The 17,696-nt window shown below is 39.2% G+C and overlaps 1 protein-coding gene across 3 annotated transcripts in view; it reads right to left on the reverse strand.

Annotated features, from left to right (window-relative positions):
• Positions 1–284: 284 nt before the first annotated feature.
• Positions 285–17,696, reverse strand: part of LOC120634927 (heterogeneous nuclear ribonucleoprotein U-like protein 1) — a 41,638-nt gene continuing 24,226 nt past the window's right edge. For 2 of the 3 annotated variants that reach the window (XM_039905819.1, XM_039905817.1), the window contains exons 16-28: positions 16,156–16,234; positions 15,239–15,359; positions 12,478–12,600; positions 10,846–10,974; positions 9,732–9,900; positions 8,753–8,989; positions 7,983–8,205; positions 6,963–7,234; positions 5,876–6,051; positions 4,875–4,998; positions 4,116–4,348; positions 3,191–3,298; positions 285–2,239 (exon numbers count right to left, since the gene is read on the reverse strand). In XM_039905819.1, coding sequence (XP_039761753.1) covers positions 2,189–2,239; positions 3,191–3,298; positions 4,116–4,348; positions 4,875–4,998; positions 5,876–6,051; positions 6,963–7,234; positions 7,983–8,205; positions 8,753–8,989; positions 9,732–9,900; positions 10,846–10,974; positions 12,478–12,600; positions 15,239–15,359; positions 16,156–16,234 — 2,045 coding nt within the window. In that variant the 3' untranslated portion in view covers positions 285–2,188. The remainder of the gene's footprint in view (positions 2,240–3,190; positions 3,299–4,115; positions 4,349–4,874; positions 4,999–5,875; positions 6,052–6,962; positions 7,235–7,982; positions 8,206–8,752; positions 8,990–9,731; positions 9,901–10,845; positions 10,975–12,477; positions 12,601–15,238; positions 15,360–16,155; positions 16,235–17,696) is intronic. The other variant, XM_039905818.1, reaches the window with a different exon arrangement.

Genomic DNA, 17,696 nt, shown 5'->3' on the forward strand with positions numbered 1-17,696 from the left:
GTCTATAGACCATAGACCAATATAATTACTATTCCATTCATTCAAATGCAGACAGCCAGAAAAAAATGGGCAGTGGAATCTGTCACCGCCATTATGATATTTACGATATTTTTATTATGTTTTTTATTCAATTTTATGACGGTTCGTTCAGTGTTTTGTGTAATAACTAGGTTAGTGATAGTTGATAAAGTTACAATAAAGATATTTTAGCAATTGTATTTGTGAATTTCGACATAAACAATTGGACGCAATACAATGGTTTAGAAGAAAATAATAACACCAAAAACTGTGCTTATATTATTTATTATTATAGATACTTAGTTAATTTTTCCATGAATGCCATTCAAATCTACTACCACAGGAATCTTGTGTTTTGTACACGCTTGCTAACACGCGAAGCCTTAGCTTCCATTCACTCAGTATTACAAATGTAACAGTCATCTAAAAACAAACCTTATTCACTATCATCTAGGGATCAAAATGCTAAATAGTTTTTCTCTATTTATTGTTTTGTATACAGGATCTAAATATATTGATAATTATATACAGTGTAATTTGATTACTCTGAGAGTTCACGGCAATGTATTTACTGACCATAATACATTTTTGTTTTTTTACTAGTTTTAAAAATTTTAACGATATTAAGAATTATTATTCAATAACAATAGTATAATATTGCCTAAATAATTAATACATTAAAATTTGCTTACGAAGGTGTGTTTTGGTCGGTGTATATCAGACTACGGCAATGTAAATAAACACGCGAACGTTCTTCACTCCACCTCAGGTACTAAGTTCTGAAAGAGCCGGACATACACCGACCAAAACAAACGTGAGCTAAGCTGAATTACACACAGTTGGATACCTAATATTCCGAGATGTATCCTTAAAATACTTAATATTCCAAAATTTACAGAAATAAATGTAGCATCATACTTTTCAGAGCGCTATTTTATTTCTGTCTATTTATATTAGTTACCGCAAAATCAGCGTCAATATGCGGAAGTTTTCGCTGTGAACCCTCGGAATATAAGTACAAGTATTACCAGATGATATTGTAGTTTATCTTTAAGCGAGACATCAATCATTCATACGTGCCGTTAAAAGATTTCATACAAAAATAATCACGACTTGCATTTAAGACGATCACAAAAAACCGCGTGTTGAGAAAACTAAGTAATTCTTAAAGTTTAAATTCCTAAACCCAAATTAGATATATAATATCACTGGGCAATGGCGAAGGAACATTATGAAAGTTTATAATGGAATTTAAAATGTTCTGAAGATATCAGAAAATTTTAGTTAAAAAAGAACTTTTAATCTCAGGCGCTAGAAAGAGATAAAACAATAACCCTCCTTATAGGAATCTAATTTTTTTTATCGAACTAAGATATTACATTTGGTGTATTTAGATTAACGACTTTTTAACCTTTTTTGGTTTGGTTTAATACAAAACAACTGAAAATCCGTGCATACTTATAACACGCTACGTCCACGCGTGCCAAGTCAAATTCATATAATTTCTATGACCAGAAACACCAGACGCCACCTCGCGAGTGTAGGGGATTGTGTGCCAAATATAACGATTTGGTTTGTCTCAAAACATGAGCGTTAAGAAAACAGTGAGTCATTAATTTCCATTGGCCTAGCCACGCAAGATTTAATATATTATTAGTAACAAATTTAACTTAATATTTTTGTATACAGAATCTTTACTTGACTTTATCTAGTAAAAATTTTGTACGGTTGACCATTTTCTTATACGTCCATGAATCTTTTGTAAGCAAATCTCTTAACCTAAACTGAGAGTTCTAAAAATTGTGCCATCCTTTTGCACACGGAAGGAAGTCAAAAGGAGGGCACTACTTTTACATATTTTTATATTATTAAAATTTTCAGACCAAACATATGGTATAACCAATAACCGGAGCAACACTTTAGCTCCCATGTGCTTGTAATTTCACCGGCATTGCTTACCTGGTAATTTAGATAAGAGAGTCGTGTGCAAAAGAATCATGGTATCGATATGCTTTTGTTTGCATACGCCACGCTTGTCTGGTCAAATGAAATCGTATAATTTTCTATAGGTATTATGTCAAGTGATCTATCTCTACAGTCATCGTGTAGTCGATATGGTGCATGTCCGCCATCGCCCGTGCGTCTACTCTCGTTGTGTTGGTGGTCTACGTCACTTTTTGTCAACGGCGTTTGTATTGCCCGTGTTTGCACCGCCGTAGTTCTGGAATAAGAAAAGTAAGTATAAACTAACCGCGTTCATAAAGGTTTTTATACAAATCCCCTGGGAACCGTTAGTTTTCCAGGGATAATATTCCGTCCTTTCAGATGGAAGCAGACTTAACTGTAAATTGTAAGGAGTTTGGCAGCTATATGACAGCCGATTGGCGCAGTTTGCAGCGACCTTGCTTTCTAAGAAGACCGTGGGTTCGATTCCCACTACTGGAAAATGTTTGTGTGATGAGCATGAATGTTTTTCAGTGTCTGGGTGTTTATATGTTGGTTGCTTGGAAGCATCCGGCTCCGCTTTCAGCTCTAACAAGATAGAAAAATGAATGTTAAAATACAAAATGTAAATTGTTGATGTTGGAAAAGAGCAACTGCTGAGTTTCTTGCCGGCTTCTTCTCGGTAGAATCTGCCTTCCGAACCGGTGGTAGAATCACTACAAACAGACAGACTTGACGTTTCAAAAGTGCTTATATTAGGCCTACTTGAAATAAATGAATTTTGAATTTTGAATTTTGCTATTTATTTATATATATATATATTTATTCATAAAAATATTCATCAGTCATCTTAGTAACCATAACACAAGCTACGCTTACTTTGGGGATAGGTAGCTATTGCCGTAGTATATTTATTTATTTATTTATATCAAACCCATACCATACTATACATATGCATGTTTTTAAAACTCTTAATCGTTCTCTATGCAGAATGCAGAAAATACGCAGTTCTTTGAGTAGGATGTAACCGTCTGAATCGAATATTAGTGCATCACGAACTTCGTGCGTGTCCATGCGCAGAATTAAATATGAGGTATTAGCCAATCAGTGGGTGAGTAGTAATTGACTACGTGAAGTTACACTCGCAGCTATTTTCCGCGACAACATAAATTTTGAATCGGACCTACTGTCCGAGACCGGGACTTGTCTAAACAAGACCGAAAATTACCTGGTAGTATTGCGCCCAGGCTTGCGCAGCGTCGGCTGCATTGGTCGCGGTTGGCGTGTTCTGTTGTCCCCCACCGGTCTGCGACTGTTGCTGGCCGCCTTGCTGGTACTGTGGGGAAAATATTATGTTCACGATAAACAAAAACGTAAAAATTATGTTCCGCAATTAAGCAACACCTTTCAGTAGGAGTTTGAATTCTTTTTAGGTATTGAACGTTATGGTGTCGAATAAGTTTCTACAAAGCAACAAAGTAATTCATTGTTCCTTTTGTTTACAATTTCCGAACAAAGAAGGCCTCCCAATAAGTGGTATAAAAGCAGGCACATATCGCAATTGAGGTAACAATTCCAAAACGTCGAACCGAGATCCGAGCCCTCGAAGCAGGCACCCTCGGGTCAACGTCCCCCCTTCCCCCGATGTCGTAAAGCACTGGGGCTCTTCTCATGGCAAGCCTTCGGGCTCGCCCCGTCTTCCTCGTGACGCTGTAACAACCCCTCAGGTGGTTATCAGCTATTATCCGTCCGAGCAAAAGTAAAAGAAACTAAGGCACCTCGCAAAGTGATGTATCATCTAAGTTATACTTTCGTTAATCCAGTGATAATTATGGAACCTAGGACTACGATTGAGCTGCCATTGAAAGTGTGTTGGAGAACCTTGTACTGGAAAGCTTATTAAAGTTACAAGTCTTCAAACTTCAGCACGTAACAATAGTAATTACAAGCATTGACATTTTTATATTTTTACCCATAAAAATGTACCTTTTAACAGAACAAGAGATAATCATATTTTTAGTGTATGGTGGTTGGGGGTTCAGAGAATAACATTGTATACACATCAATATTAGCGAGCGAACGTAGTCGCGGGCAACAACTAGTTGGTGCGTAACTAATAACTCTTCTCATCTAGCCAGTTCGGAATGTCATACCCCAGGCCATCCGTGCTGTTGCTGCCACTGCTGCCACTGGTACCACTGTTGGGCGGTGTAGTTGGTGGGCCATTGCTGCTGCTGCTGCTGCTGTTGTTGCTGCTGCTGTTGTTGATTCTTGCCGCCGCCACCGCCACCGCTGCTGCCGCCGCCCTGCTGCTGTGCGTTGCCGCCGCCACCGCCCTGTTGTGCTGGGTTGCCCCAGCCCCAATTTCCCCAGTTGCCCCATCCTGCTTAACATTTGAAATTTTATTTCAGTTGACAGGCAAATCAGATTTTTTTTATTCCACTACAAGTTAACCCTTGACTGCAATCTCACCTGTGGTGGTAAGTGATGATGCAGTCTAAGATGGTAGCGGGCTAACCTTTTAGGGAGGGTTTAATAAGGCTAAATCGCTTAGCGGCACGTTTTTAGCGGAAGGGTGGTAACTAGCCAAGACCAAAGCCTCCTACCAGAGAAAATTCAGAAATTATGAATTCCTTTGCCCCTGCCGGGAATCGAACCCGGGACCTCAGGGATAGTGAAATTCACAGCGCTCACCGTTGCGCCAGGGAGGTCGTCAAAACCAAAAAAAATACATGTGTACATTGAGGGATGATGAATCCCACTTCTCATTTCAATCCAACTTTAATACAAAACTTCTATTTTAACTCGAGTCATTACAGTGTTTCAATTACCAAACCGACTCAACAAAGCCTTGTGTTCATTAACAACAATACTCATGGCCATGATTGCAACGGGTTGTATGCAAAACGTACCTTGATTCTGGTTGTTCCAATTGCCCCAGCCTCCCCATCCGCCGGCCCACTGATTCCAACCTTGCTGGTTTTGATTTTGGTTCTGGTTCTGGTTCTGATTTTGGTTTTGGTTATTGCCGCCATCCTGAAGACAAACATCATATGCAAATTATTAATACGCTTCTATTTGAATAGTCCATTGTAAACATTGAGGGTAATACAGGCGCCCAGTTAAACCCTTATCGTAAAGGATTTTAGAATAACACCAGGGCAATAAGCAAGGCTGTTGTATCTAGAATCCCGAGTGTAGAAAGATTTAGGGGCGCCTATTACAACTACGTTGTTGGTGGTGAGTAAAAGCAATTAATTCCCCGACCAGACCTGGGATATTTCGGAAGCTATAAATTCTTAATTGCCTACCACCAGGGTCCTCTCAGTTATAAGACCAAAGCAATCGCCACTTGCTCCAGGGTTGTAGTCTGACATACCTATTTAAGTAAGTCTGAAACTTTTTCTCATATACGACATATTGGTTAACTGAAAAGCTTTTATTTAACTCATATAGCTTAAGGGTAATAAAAATAAACTAGTAGGTACATGAAGGAGTAAGCCTAGTGGGGGGGACCAACAGAAACTGTAACAAACAACAAAGGCGTGCTACTGAGCGATTTAGCGTTCCGGTGCATATATAACTGACAATATAACTGACATACCCCTAACAGGTAAGCCCGTTAGCCCCATCTTAGATTGCATCATCACTTACCAGCAGGTGAGACTGTTAACTAACTGTTAACTTGTCTTTTGTTTAATCAAAAAGAAGATCTAATACCTCTTCTGCATGGTACCCCAAAATATTGTATGTACTATGAGGTACATACATTTTGCCACAAGGCCGCCTATGCACACAACTGTAATAACTTTTTTTTTTTAAATTGTTTTTAAATTTTTTGTTGTATCTTGTATTGTTTCAAAGTTTGAAATAAATAAAATACACCTGTCCCAACTAAACATGTTTACGTTACCTGTCTGCTCAGTTGTTGCTGGTTTGGCCTAGGCGGGCGGGACTGCTGCTGCGAGCCGCGCTGCCAGGAGCCCGCACCTCCCGCACCCCCCGCACCTGGGCCACCACCACCGCCGCCACCACTGTTACCACCGCCGCCGCCACCGCCGCCACCACCGCCACTGCCTCCCTGGGGACCTGCATCAGAACAAATTATAGCTATTTCGGTAACTCAAAAACATATCGAGCCATTATCGCCTGGGTACTTACTTACTTTAAATAATAGTATAAAATTATTTTTTTATAACCCTCAACCGTCACTATAGTGAACATTATTCTACTAGTCAAGCCCTTCCATTTGATACCCACATTAAGGTAGTTGTGAAAAATATGTGATATTGGACCGGTTTCAAAAATAGCTAAGAACACTCAACTAATTCACCTTTCTAACAAACAAGAAGCTATTATTAAAATTAAGCTTAATTTGCTATACTCCGCGAACAGCAGGAGAATCTGTATGGTGTAATTTATAATTTCTACAATCCTTATACTCCACACCTAACAGATCCTCGGCAATGTACTCCGAAACCGGAGCATCTTCAGGAGATGTTGACTTTAGAATGAATAATTGTTAAGTAACGCCTGCTTCTGTCTAATATCCAAACAAGAAACTTCAAAATCGGCAACTAATTAATAATTAGCTATTTTAATGTGATTAAGTTTTTCTAACATAATCTATACAATATAGTTCGAATCAAACTTTACTACTGCGCGAACTACGTGTGTTTTGATGTTCAGAAATCAATATTCGGTATCAGGTAACCAGCGGGAGGGTACAGTTGAATACTTGCTCGAAGCTACACTCGTCATTAAGTTTGAATCGTACTATACACAATTTCGCGTACTCTTTTATATTTGTTAAGTTCTGTGAGTTTTTAATAAATAATAACAATTTAATGTGCCAAAATTCACGAATATAAAACACATAGAATCATTAGTGTACACTAAATTCAAACGTCCATACATACATTGGCTGTTCCTTTAACATATTATGTTATCTTTTAATTTAGATAAAACGTATTAAAAATCAAGGTAATTATTATATTTACCTTGATTTTTACCAAGCATGGGACCACCGCCACCGCCTCCTGCACGCTTATTATCCGAGGGACCTCTGTTCTGAGGCCTGTTGTCTCGCTGGAACCGATCGCCTCCTGGCGGGCCCCTCGAGTTTGGGCCCCCTGGGCCGCCCGGGGGACCTCCCGGACCGCGGTCTTGACGCGGCCCGCCTTGCCCTCCCGGACCTCCAGGGCCTCCATGTCCTCCATGTCCTCCGCGACCACCGCGGAAGTCTCCTCGATCGCGGCCGCCGAAGTCGTTTCTAATAATCGAGGCGAATACTTGGTTACTACACTTTTTTGGGATCTATAATAATGGAATAGGAATTCCCTACACAAAACTAGAGTTGACATGCTCAGAACAGTTTTGCGTCCTGTATATGTTGATATATTTATCACACTGTCGTAGTTTTTTGGTGGTACCACCCACCTAATGTATGCCACGCATAATAAACAACCATAGAAAATCGGTTTTGAAATAAAATAATACGAACATTCAATTAACACTATCTTCTGTAAATATTAAAGTTACTCGCAATTATTTGTTAAAAAGAACCGTTTCACACCAATACCAATTTACTTTTCTGAGCAATTAAAATATCACTTGCTTCAACGGAGATGAAAATCATCGTGAGGAAACCTACATGCATGCCTTGCTACAACCTGCAACTCTCCATGACGTTGTCAAAGTTGTGCGCGTACCGATACACACTTGGCAAGCGTGGCGAACTATGGTATAAAACCTCCTCACTCTGTTAGGATATCCGTCCTCTTTATAGGGCCGGCAATGACTTGAAACTATACAATTATTCCTCTAGATATTACATTGATGCGTTCCACGGTGAATAAGTAATTAGGTACAAATAGTCCACCAATCAGCACTGGGCCAGCGTGGTGGCCTTAACCCCTTCTCATTGTGGGAGGAGACCCGTGCCCTGTATTGGGCCGGTAATGGGTTGATATGATGAATTAGGTACAAAAATTATGTGAAAAAAATTAAATTATAATTACCTGGGTGGTTGCGGGGCCCAGCGGTCAAAGCGCGGCGCGGGCCCGGAGCCCATGCCACCACCTCTGTCGCGGCTGCCCCAACGTCCTCCGCGGCCACCCTGACCGCCACCACCGCCGCCGCCGCCTATCGGACCGCTTGCAGGGCCCCAGCGACTGCCACCGCCGCCGCCGCCGCCGCCGCCACCACCGCCGCCGCCGCCACCACCACCTCCCCATCTGTCTTCTATTACAATTGAAAAGAATTAATATTTAGCTTCTTAAAGCCGAAGATTTTATTTTATCTTAGGGGTTCACGTCACCGATGACCTTGACATGCCCGTGACGTGTTGGGCTGGACTAGCCGCAGATAGTATAGTAGTCTGTGTAATGTAAACGCATACATACATTGTGTATACTCGACTGTATCATATGCGTTGACTATTTTGATGGGTTTAAAATGTTGTGATTTCGCGTCACCGACTGATACCATTTTTATTGTTAATTTTTTTTGGAGTTTTCATATCTGTCAGCAGTCACTATGACTAGCTGTTTTTTTTACCATGTTCTTCGAAATTTGGCACAATTTTTTAAATTCATAAATAACATTTCCAAAAAAACTCATTGTTAAACATCAAATCATCATCATCTGTTTTCTACCTGCATAATCTATATATTGAAGTTCTTGGGTTTTCAACCGTCGAGGGTATATAAGGGGGTACAAGCGCTTGAAGCTTCAAGCAGATCTTGTAACGTAAACACCTACACTAGTTAACAAAAAATAAAGTACATACCACGATCTCTATGGTCTCTCTGCCTTCGATGATCGCGGCGATCAGAGGACCGTTGTCTCTTCGCTGGCGGACCGTCCCTTGACGCAGAGCGCGATCGTTTGTCTTTCTCCTTCACAGCCCCAGCGGCCGCAGCTTCACGATGGTAAGCCTCAACTACCGCTTTGGCTTCGTCCTCCGGTAGCTCTGGGTAAATGATCTCGTCTAGCCACGAGCCGCGCTCGGGCAAAGTGAAGTTGGCTGTTAAGAGAGAAGTTGAGAGTGAGACGGGGCTATTGCGGTGTCGGATTGTGAGAGTGAGAGGCGGAGTATTGCATTCACTACTAATCAACACTGCACCGCTCATGCACATCACACAGTTGGGCGTTCAAATATGGGCTTTATGTCGTATTATGTAGAATACATTTTCAATGACAAGAAACTGTCGTCATTGATTAAACCGTATCTTACAGAACGTGACTTACCGCAGGGCGACAGCTTTATCGCATAAGTGAATTTATAACGAGACAGGACATTGCAATCGCAAAGGTCTTTCATTAATATGTATTTCGATACATTTTATATAATTGTTTTTGCTTACATACACTAAATTTACTTGAACCAGTAATCTGAGCTGAATGTTGCTAATCATTTGGGTTGCAAAGAGGAACAAAAAGCAATACTATGAAATTATTCAACGTCAGTTCTTATATCGTTCTTACGATTAGTATCCTATGTTTGAGTGCAAAAGGCTAAGTTTCGATTTGTCAATTAAATGTATTACCGCAACTTGGTTTACACTGAACTGTTCCTCATTGTTGTAGTTTTTAAGCTAGTTGGTAATTAATTTGGATAAAATAATTTCAATTTACATCATGTCGCTTATACAACAAGTCTGTCGCCCTGGGACCAAAGCCCACATCTGAACATCGGGTCGGGTGGTGCTCGCGAGCGGTGCGCGAGGCAGTGTCAGCGACCGTGTCAAAGGCCCATCGTCGTTCACCTTTCATGTCCATGATAGCTGGGTCAGGCACCTCCTTGCCGTCTGCGGCTTCGCGCGTGGCGGCGCGTTCCTTCTGCGTGTCTTCGTCCACTACCACGACGACGGCGACGCGCCTGTACCCCTCGAACTCCCTGAGCTTGCGTCGCTGGGCCGACGGGTATACATTCGTCTGTTTAAAGCCCGCCAATACCCGAACGCGAACCGTGTTCAAAACAAAAACAGCATTATAGATCAATGTAGCCCTGGCAGACACCTAGACAAGCTCAATTGAGATCCTTAGCGCGCGATTTCGATTAGTTGGTTTTACCGTTTGGCAAAGTTATATGGTTGGTAAGACTCACCGTTTTGGTCCTTTGAGGATGCTTTCCTTACGATATGGATGTACCGCAGTGGTGTATAGATGAATCTACATGGGATGCTTTCCACTTGCACCAAATTTATGATTGACATCACGATAATCGCAATTTCTGTTCAATGAACTAATGCTAATGCTGCTGAAACTTTCAGCCATAAATGACACTCAATAGGATTGCAATTAACGTGTTGTTTGCAGGTAAATTTTCGTGCTAGGGAGTTCGGTGTACACGTATAATAAATAATAATATTATACACATTTACAACATATATTCTAAATAAACTGAATTAGACAATTCGGTGTATGAGAGAGTATATTCCAAACACTTCGCCAAACATCAATTTTATTATATTATCCAAAAATTGCGTTGCAACAATCCTTGTGATTTAAATGAATCCACGTCGAACGTAGCGATCTCTATTGGTCCTGAATTAAGTGCGCTGCCCATCACAATTTTCATACAAGACGCCACGCAAAAAACAGACTAAATAAAACGGCCGACAGTTCGCCGGCTTTTAAATTGTATGAGAATAGTTGTGTTAAAGCAATTTGCGCACTCCACTAGAAAGTACCAGTGCATTCTTCGAAGAAACCCAGGGGCATTTAGTTATTGAGCATAATAACGGATCTTTGGAGGTCAGATATCTGGTATTAAAAGATTCCTTCGCCAATACCTTTAAAACAACCGACAAAAACTGCCGACCAATTGAAAAAGTGTGTAATTTGCGTCGGCCAACGAGTTATAAGAAAGAGTCTCACCTGGTCGAGGATGAAATTCCTGCGCCTTCCCTTGGCGACTTCCACCAATTTTAACACGCACTTGGCGCATTTAGTCACCATCGCGTCCCACTTGCCCTCGAAGCTGGACCGGAATGATTTACAGTCCACCTAAGAGCGACATACCCATACAGTCACACGAACATAATCCCCAACGTATTACCTTTCCTGACAGCAACACCATTTTGCCACACTTTTCATATCATTTACGTATTTATATACGTAACTGCTACCTAAATAACGACAGAATTTTACTCACTCGAAAACCGATTTCTTGATAAGTTTATGTATATAAATAAATCGATTTATTCCGATATTTAATGCTACTTTTGACAAACATCTAATTTGGTAAACCCAGAAATGTTTCATTAAATATACGATCATTCGAATTATCGGAAATCTAATAAGATAATCACAAAAAAACGATTTTCAAAGTGCGTTAATGACGCAAAAAGCTCCAGATCTTATAATTGACATGATAATGATGGCAAAAGGGTGTCCCTATGCGAAAAAGATAACAAAACTTAGCCTTAAACCTAACTTAGCCTAGGATAATGCAGTCAGTGATACCAGGGACAATCCGTGCAGACTCGGCACTCGGAACTACGTCATCTTCACGCGTCGATCCACTGGTATCATTTTATGTGAGGCTTCGTTAAGTTTTACACGGACCTTGGGAAGGTCTCTTTTTGGCGATGTATTTTTTTTATATATATTTTTGCTAACAAATGTTGCTCATATTGATTGCACCCTGTTGAAAATACAGACTAACATTAGTATCATTGTATAGATGGAGCCAATGCGCTCTTTTTTTTTTTTTTTTTTTTTTAATTTGATATCAAACCTCTAGAGCTGGAAATGAAATCGTTATTAGCTTGATTCTTTTGTTTGTGTTATTTGATTGTGGAAATGTGTTTAGTTGTGTTGTTCGGAGGCAACTTCAACAAATAAAATCTCAAATAATACCCGGATAATTAAAAGATTTACTTTGAAATATTTCGATTTTCTAATCAATAATCAAATAAGTTTCTTTAATTCAAACCAGACGTGTATGAAAGCAATAAAAATAAAATTTCCGGCAGAGAGACTATAACTATTTTTGCGCTATCCCACTTCTGATTCATGTAATTCAATACATTTTAATTCTTTACAAAATATATCGAGGTTCAGACAACCCTTTCAAATAAGCTTATCAGAAATTAAATTATCCAAATATTTCAAAGCTTAAATATTATACAAATTATTTACTTATATTTAATATCTGTGTGTATCTGTATTGAGATACTTTTAAACTGAAAGTGTTTTGTTTGTAACTAATAAAAAACATTTAAAAACCATATGAACCAAAAAAATTTACAATATAATAAAACATGTGTGTAAAAAGTAATTGCGTACGCAGTAGTACCAATTTAGGGTGCGTGTCAGTGGCTTCTTGTATTCATATAATAATAGCATGTTACGAGTATGTAGTGACATGTAATGGCATGTTGTATGGATATGTTATGGTATTTTTTGAGTATGTAATGGCATGTTGTTTGTGCATGCAATGACATGATGTTTGTGCATGTAATGGAATGTTATGTGTGTCGGGGTGTTACAGCGCGTGACGCATACCTTCATCTTGTCAAAGAGCGAGCCCGTGGAGAGCAGATTGTACCGGCGCTCGGGATGCTCAGCGCAGTGCTTCTTCGCCCAGTAGGTCTTTCCTGAACCGGGCATGCCAACCATCAGGATAACCTGTTGATGATAAGTTTATTTTATTATCGTTGGATCAAAGATGATATAATTACACCAGACAATACTCTGGAACTTAGCATTTAGAGCCAGGAGTTTAATTTTTTTTTTCTAACACCAGCCAATCTTCTGGACTAGAGTTTTGACCAAATTTCGTCTTCTTTTTTCACATCTTCATGGTGAATTAACTGCAATGCCACTCGATGATAGTTTATGAAAACTAGCTAAACTGATAGTGGTTCTGCAGTTTAATTAACCCACAGTATATTTGGTGAATGAAGATCTAGCAATTTTTTTCATCAATGCTGAAATGTTAAATGTAAAACTTAATGTATGTCTCCAGATAAATAATAGAGATAAGGATGACAAAAAAAAACAATTCTCAAGATCAGAGAATTTATCGCCATCTGTTTAATTGTCACCGTTGAACGACAGATCTCCTTCTTCATTTAATATTTGCAGGCTTTTGTTTCTCCAGCACCAAACTACCTCGGATGATCCTCCATCAACACGTAACCACAACAATATACCGTCCGCATACTTTCTCCTACATTAAACTTAATACTAAATGATTTTCCGCGGAAAAATGCCTCATGAAGCCTTGAACATTTTATTTGCAGAGGAACACTTGTTTTTTGATGTTTAGCAATATATAAATTATAGCCCTGCCCGAATGTAATTCACAAGCACAGCGAATGCTTGCTGGTCGTTCGAGTCGGCGATATCACGCCGTTTAATTAAACGTTTACTGTTATACACGGATTCAACCGCAATATTTTTAAACATTCTGCTGACAGGAGTATTTGTTTCCTAATGTCAAAGGAAATAGTATGCGCTGGTTTTTGACTGCCGCAACTTCAAACAAACATACAAATTCTAGGAGAAAACCCTTCATGTGAAGGATGATAAAGGTTTCTGATAAGACACCCTACATAATCATTTATTATTGTTAAAATAATCACTCAGTCACTCTGGTGGTACAGAGTGTTATCCTAGAAATGCACTGTTCAGGTTTTTGTTTGTTTTGTAGTTCCGGATACCTGCTAAAGTCGTGGAGTGGTTCCGCGCTGGTTCGGCTGCCGGATCGTCAGCCAGCCTGTGCGATCGCCAAACTTAGCGCCCGCCACTTTTCTCGAAAAATTGATTTGGTTTTTTATTAGGTTCATCATAAACATTCGTGGGTCAGTTGACACCGACCTACTGGTCCGTTTGCGTGCCGGGAATGCAGTAGCATTCCCTGGTCAGTACCGACGACGACGAGTCGATGGACCGCATTTGGTTACAGTCGTGCGACGGCGTACTTTTGTCCAATTCTGACGGTTTAATTTATTGTTTTATTTTATATATCAGTTTTATGTTGATAAGTGCAGAAGTCACAACAAGCGTAATGAATAAAAGCCGGTTTCGAACCAGCCACAATTAATTTAAAAGATGACCGTATTGGCACTTTCAAATGCTTCGATACAAAGTGGTTCACTCCCCACAAACTTTACTATGAAGCCTCACAGTGTATACGAACACAGTAGCACATATTATGCATGATGGCTTTAAGGAAAGCTATCTGGCACATTTGAATGTTCTGAGAGTCTTCATAGATAGATAAAATTTATTATGGCTTTTGTATTTCGTAGAATTTCATTCCAGCTCTCACGCAATTAGTTGCTGCATAACATTTCTCGTGTGTTTTAAAATCCGTGGCTAAAAATATCCTAAACATCCATAAAAACATTTCACTTTATACAATCTGCGTACATTTCACAGCTTCCAACTGAATATGGCCAGGCTGGTTACAAACTCGATGTTTGATGCGTAGAATCCAAATTCGTGGCATTATGATTAATGTTGATCGTTTGTGAGCACAAACTATAGAGTGAGCTGTAAATTTGTTTATTGCAAAAACTTTTTACTGTTCCATTGCGATTATTGCAATAATTGATATTATTGACCGAAGTTCCCGGTTCTCAGTGAAAACTATGTATTATCCTCTATATCTTGATACTTAAAAATAAATTGGCGAGCGTGCTTTAAAAAAAACTAATGGCTCGATCGAGATTTTATACTTTTGTTGCCCGTATCCCGATACAGGGGCCATTTAAAAAATTAAAAAATACAAAACCGAGATATCGCAAGAAAAATTGAAGTTGGTAATTTTGAAAATGCTGTTCTTTGTGTACAAATTTGATTCTAATGATTCCTATTCCGCAAATAAAGTACTAATTTTCTTTATCAGTTGATGTTAATGTACACATATTTTTAAGTCGTGTGATACACTGTCCCGTTGTTTCTTAAGTTGTAAAACAGAAAATATAAATTTGCTTTGAAAAGATTTTTTTTTAAATATATTTCTCTTACAGTATACGCGATCTTAACTGACTAAAGTAATCCGAAATGACATTTTTATATGGACCATGTGCGATTTCCGCAGGAGCAACTAAGCCCTGCCGAGACGAATAGCGCAAAACCCAGTGTGGTTCCATCTTTACGTTGTTTAAAGTGCCACGTGGACTCGGCGCGGATAAACTTATAGTCTAAGAGCGTCAGCCAATAACTAAGATTACGCGATAACCGCAATGTTTACACCAAGTTTGAGAATAAAAGGCTGGTTAGATACACATCATAATATGTGTAATTTATAACATACTTCACACTCTGCGTTAGTTGCGGGTCTGCGTGCGCCGTCTACGAGGTCCGCGTGCGCAATGAGAATGTATCCAGGCAGTAAGCAAGCTTCCACGCCGTCCAACTCCTCGTCTACAGTGTACCTGCATATAAGATATAACTAATATTATAAAGAAGATCTTTTGTTTCTTTGTGCCCAACAGGCTCCTATACTAATTGTCCGATTTCAGCAAATTTTTAATGAAAATAAAAATTAACTAATATTTAATCTCAAAGTAGAATAGGCTACATTTTTTTTCATAATAATTAGAAATTCTCAAGAATGTTGCAATAATGTAATTTAGAGTAGCAAAATTTTTCCTACAAGATTCATTGAGAAAAGTTTTTATATAATAGTAAGTACTTATTATTAACTTATACACAATACATTGACGACCTCTCTGGCGCAGAGATAAGCGCTGTGAATTTAAGTAGGAGTTCCCGGGTTCGATTCCCAGCAGGGCTATTTGGGAATTTATAATTTCTGAATTTTCTCTGGTGGTCTGGTGGGAGGCTTTGGCCGTTTCTAGTTACATGCCGCTAAGTGATTTAGTGTCCCGGTGCGATGTCGCGTGGAAACCTATTAGGGGTATGACTACCATACTCCCCAACAGTTTATCCCGCTACCATCTTAGACTGCGTCATCACTTACCACCAGGTGAGATTGCAGTCAAGGGCTAACTTGAATTGGACAAAAAAAAAATTACCAAAATATATCCCCGTGAAAACTGACGGTTCCCGCGGGATTTGTAAAAAAACCGTTATAAAAGCGGACCAAGTCCCGGGCGACCGCTAGTAATAAATGCTAGAGTTCACATAACTTTGAGAACAATATGGCAAACTCTCGGCATACACTTATAAATTATAACTTAATAAGGGCATACTCAATTAGAAACTTACCTAATAACGGATTTGATACGCTTGTCTAAAGAGTATCCGGAGTACAAATCTTCCTCCATCATCTCGACAACATCGCTAGCTGTAACAAAAAAGACCCATACATTACAACATCATCGTCATTATTGTAGTGAAACTTCTTTAGAATCGTTGTGATTTCAAACCGGATGCAACGGAAAAAACGACAGGTAAGACAGACAACATACAGTACAGTATGACAAGGCAAATACAAAAATGTGTAGGATGAAGTCTGCATAGAATGAGACAGAAATATACATACTGTTTTATCTGTTTTTTTCCTATTTAAATTAGCAAGGAAACCGAATAATATCTAGATAAAGAAACAAACACATAGGACAGAGAGAGATAGAAAACATTATACAGTTTTTTACCTATTCTAGTTACCATGGAAACTAAATAATAAGCCTAACATTTATCCGTCGGCCGTGTGTGAATAAATTGCACAGGATTTTTTGTATCAGTTTAGAACGTACCACTGCTGACGGCCGAGTGGCGCAGTGGGCAGCGACGCTGTTTTGTGAGTCCAAGGCCGTGGGTTCGATTCCAACAACTGGAGAGTGTTTCGTGCGATGAACATGAATGTTTTTTCAGTGTCTGGGTGTTTATCTGTATATTATATGTGTATTATATTCATAAAAAAATATTCATCAGCTATCTCAGTACCCATAACACAAGCTACGTTTACTTTGGGGCTAGATGGCGATGTGTGTATTGTCGTAGTATATTTATTTATTTAATTACTGCTGAGCATGGGCCTCCTTACAGCATAGACACATTACATATCACCATAATGAGCATTAGTGACAACAACTTTGGCGGTGGGATTAAACTCTATAAGGCACAAGTGTTGACAGTCACCTACTTCCCAACTATAGACTGGTGCCGAGAATTAAAAAAAAAACAAATTACTCTGCCATCTGCCACTTTATAGATTTCTGCCAACATGTTGATGGTGAATAGTCAATATGTTAGAGCCACATTTATTATATAGCTACTCATAGAACATTCAGTACCTATTTATAGTTTAGGATATTATCAAATCCCACTGGTGATTTATCAGTTGGTTGCCTCGTATTACAGTTTTAGGTTTAATTAAACACCACCTCGATATTGTCCACTTCTTCTCAGTTTATAAATAAAATCCACTTTGTACGTGATGCTGATACAAACGCACGTTGTACAAACCGAAAAATGAAAAGAGAGATCAACCGCGCAGGCTTTATGTAATTCCGCTCATCCGCAAAAGCTCAGTGTGGGGAGTGTGTTTATAAGTTCTGCTTATTTGTGACCCAACCCAGTATTAAAACCCAACACCTTGAGATTTGTAGCTGACTTGCCAAACGCTAGCCAACAATCCAATCTAGCCAATTACAATCTTAGTCTGCATCATCACATACCAGTAGGAGAGTTTAAAAAATAAAAGTTACAGTGGCTGGGTTTAACCCACTTCCATCCCTCTTACTTCTTAACTACATGAAAATAAATGTGCACTTTATACAAGCACAAAAGCACTGTCTGCCCTT

The sequence above is a fragment of the Pararge aegeria genome, chromosome 25, assembly GCF_905163445.1.
Source record: "Pararge aegeria chromosome 25, ilParAegt1.1, whole genome shotgun sequence".
NCBI classification, from domain to species: Eukaryota; Metazoa; Arthropoda; class Insecta; order Lepidoptera; family Nymphalidae; genus Pararge; species Pararge aegeria.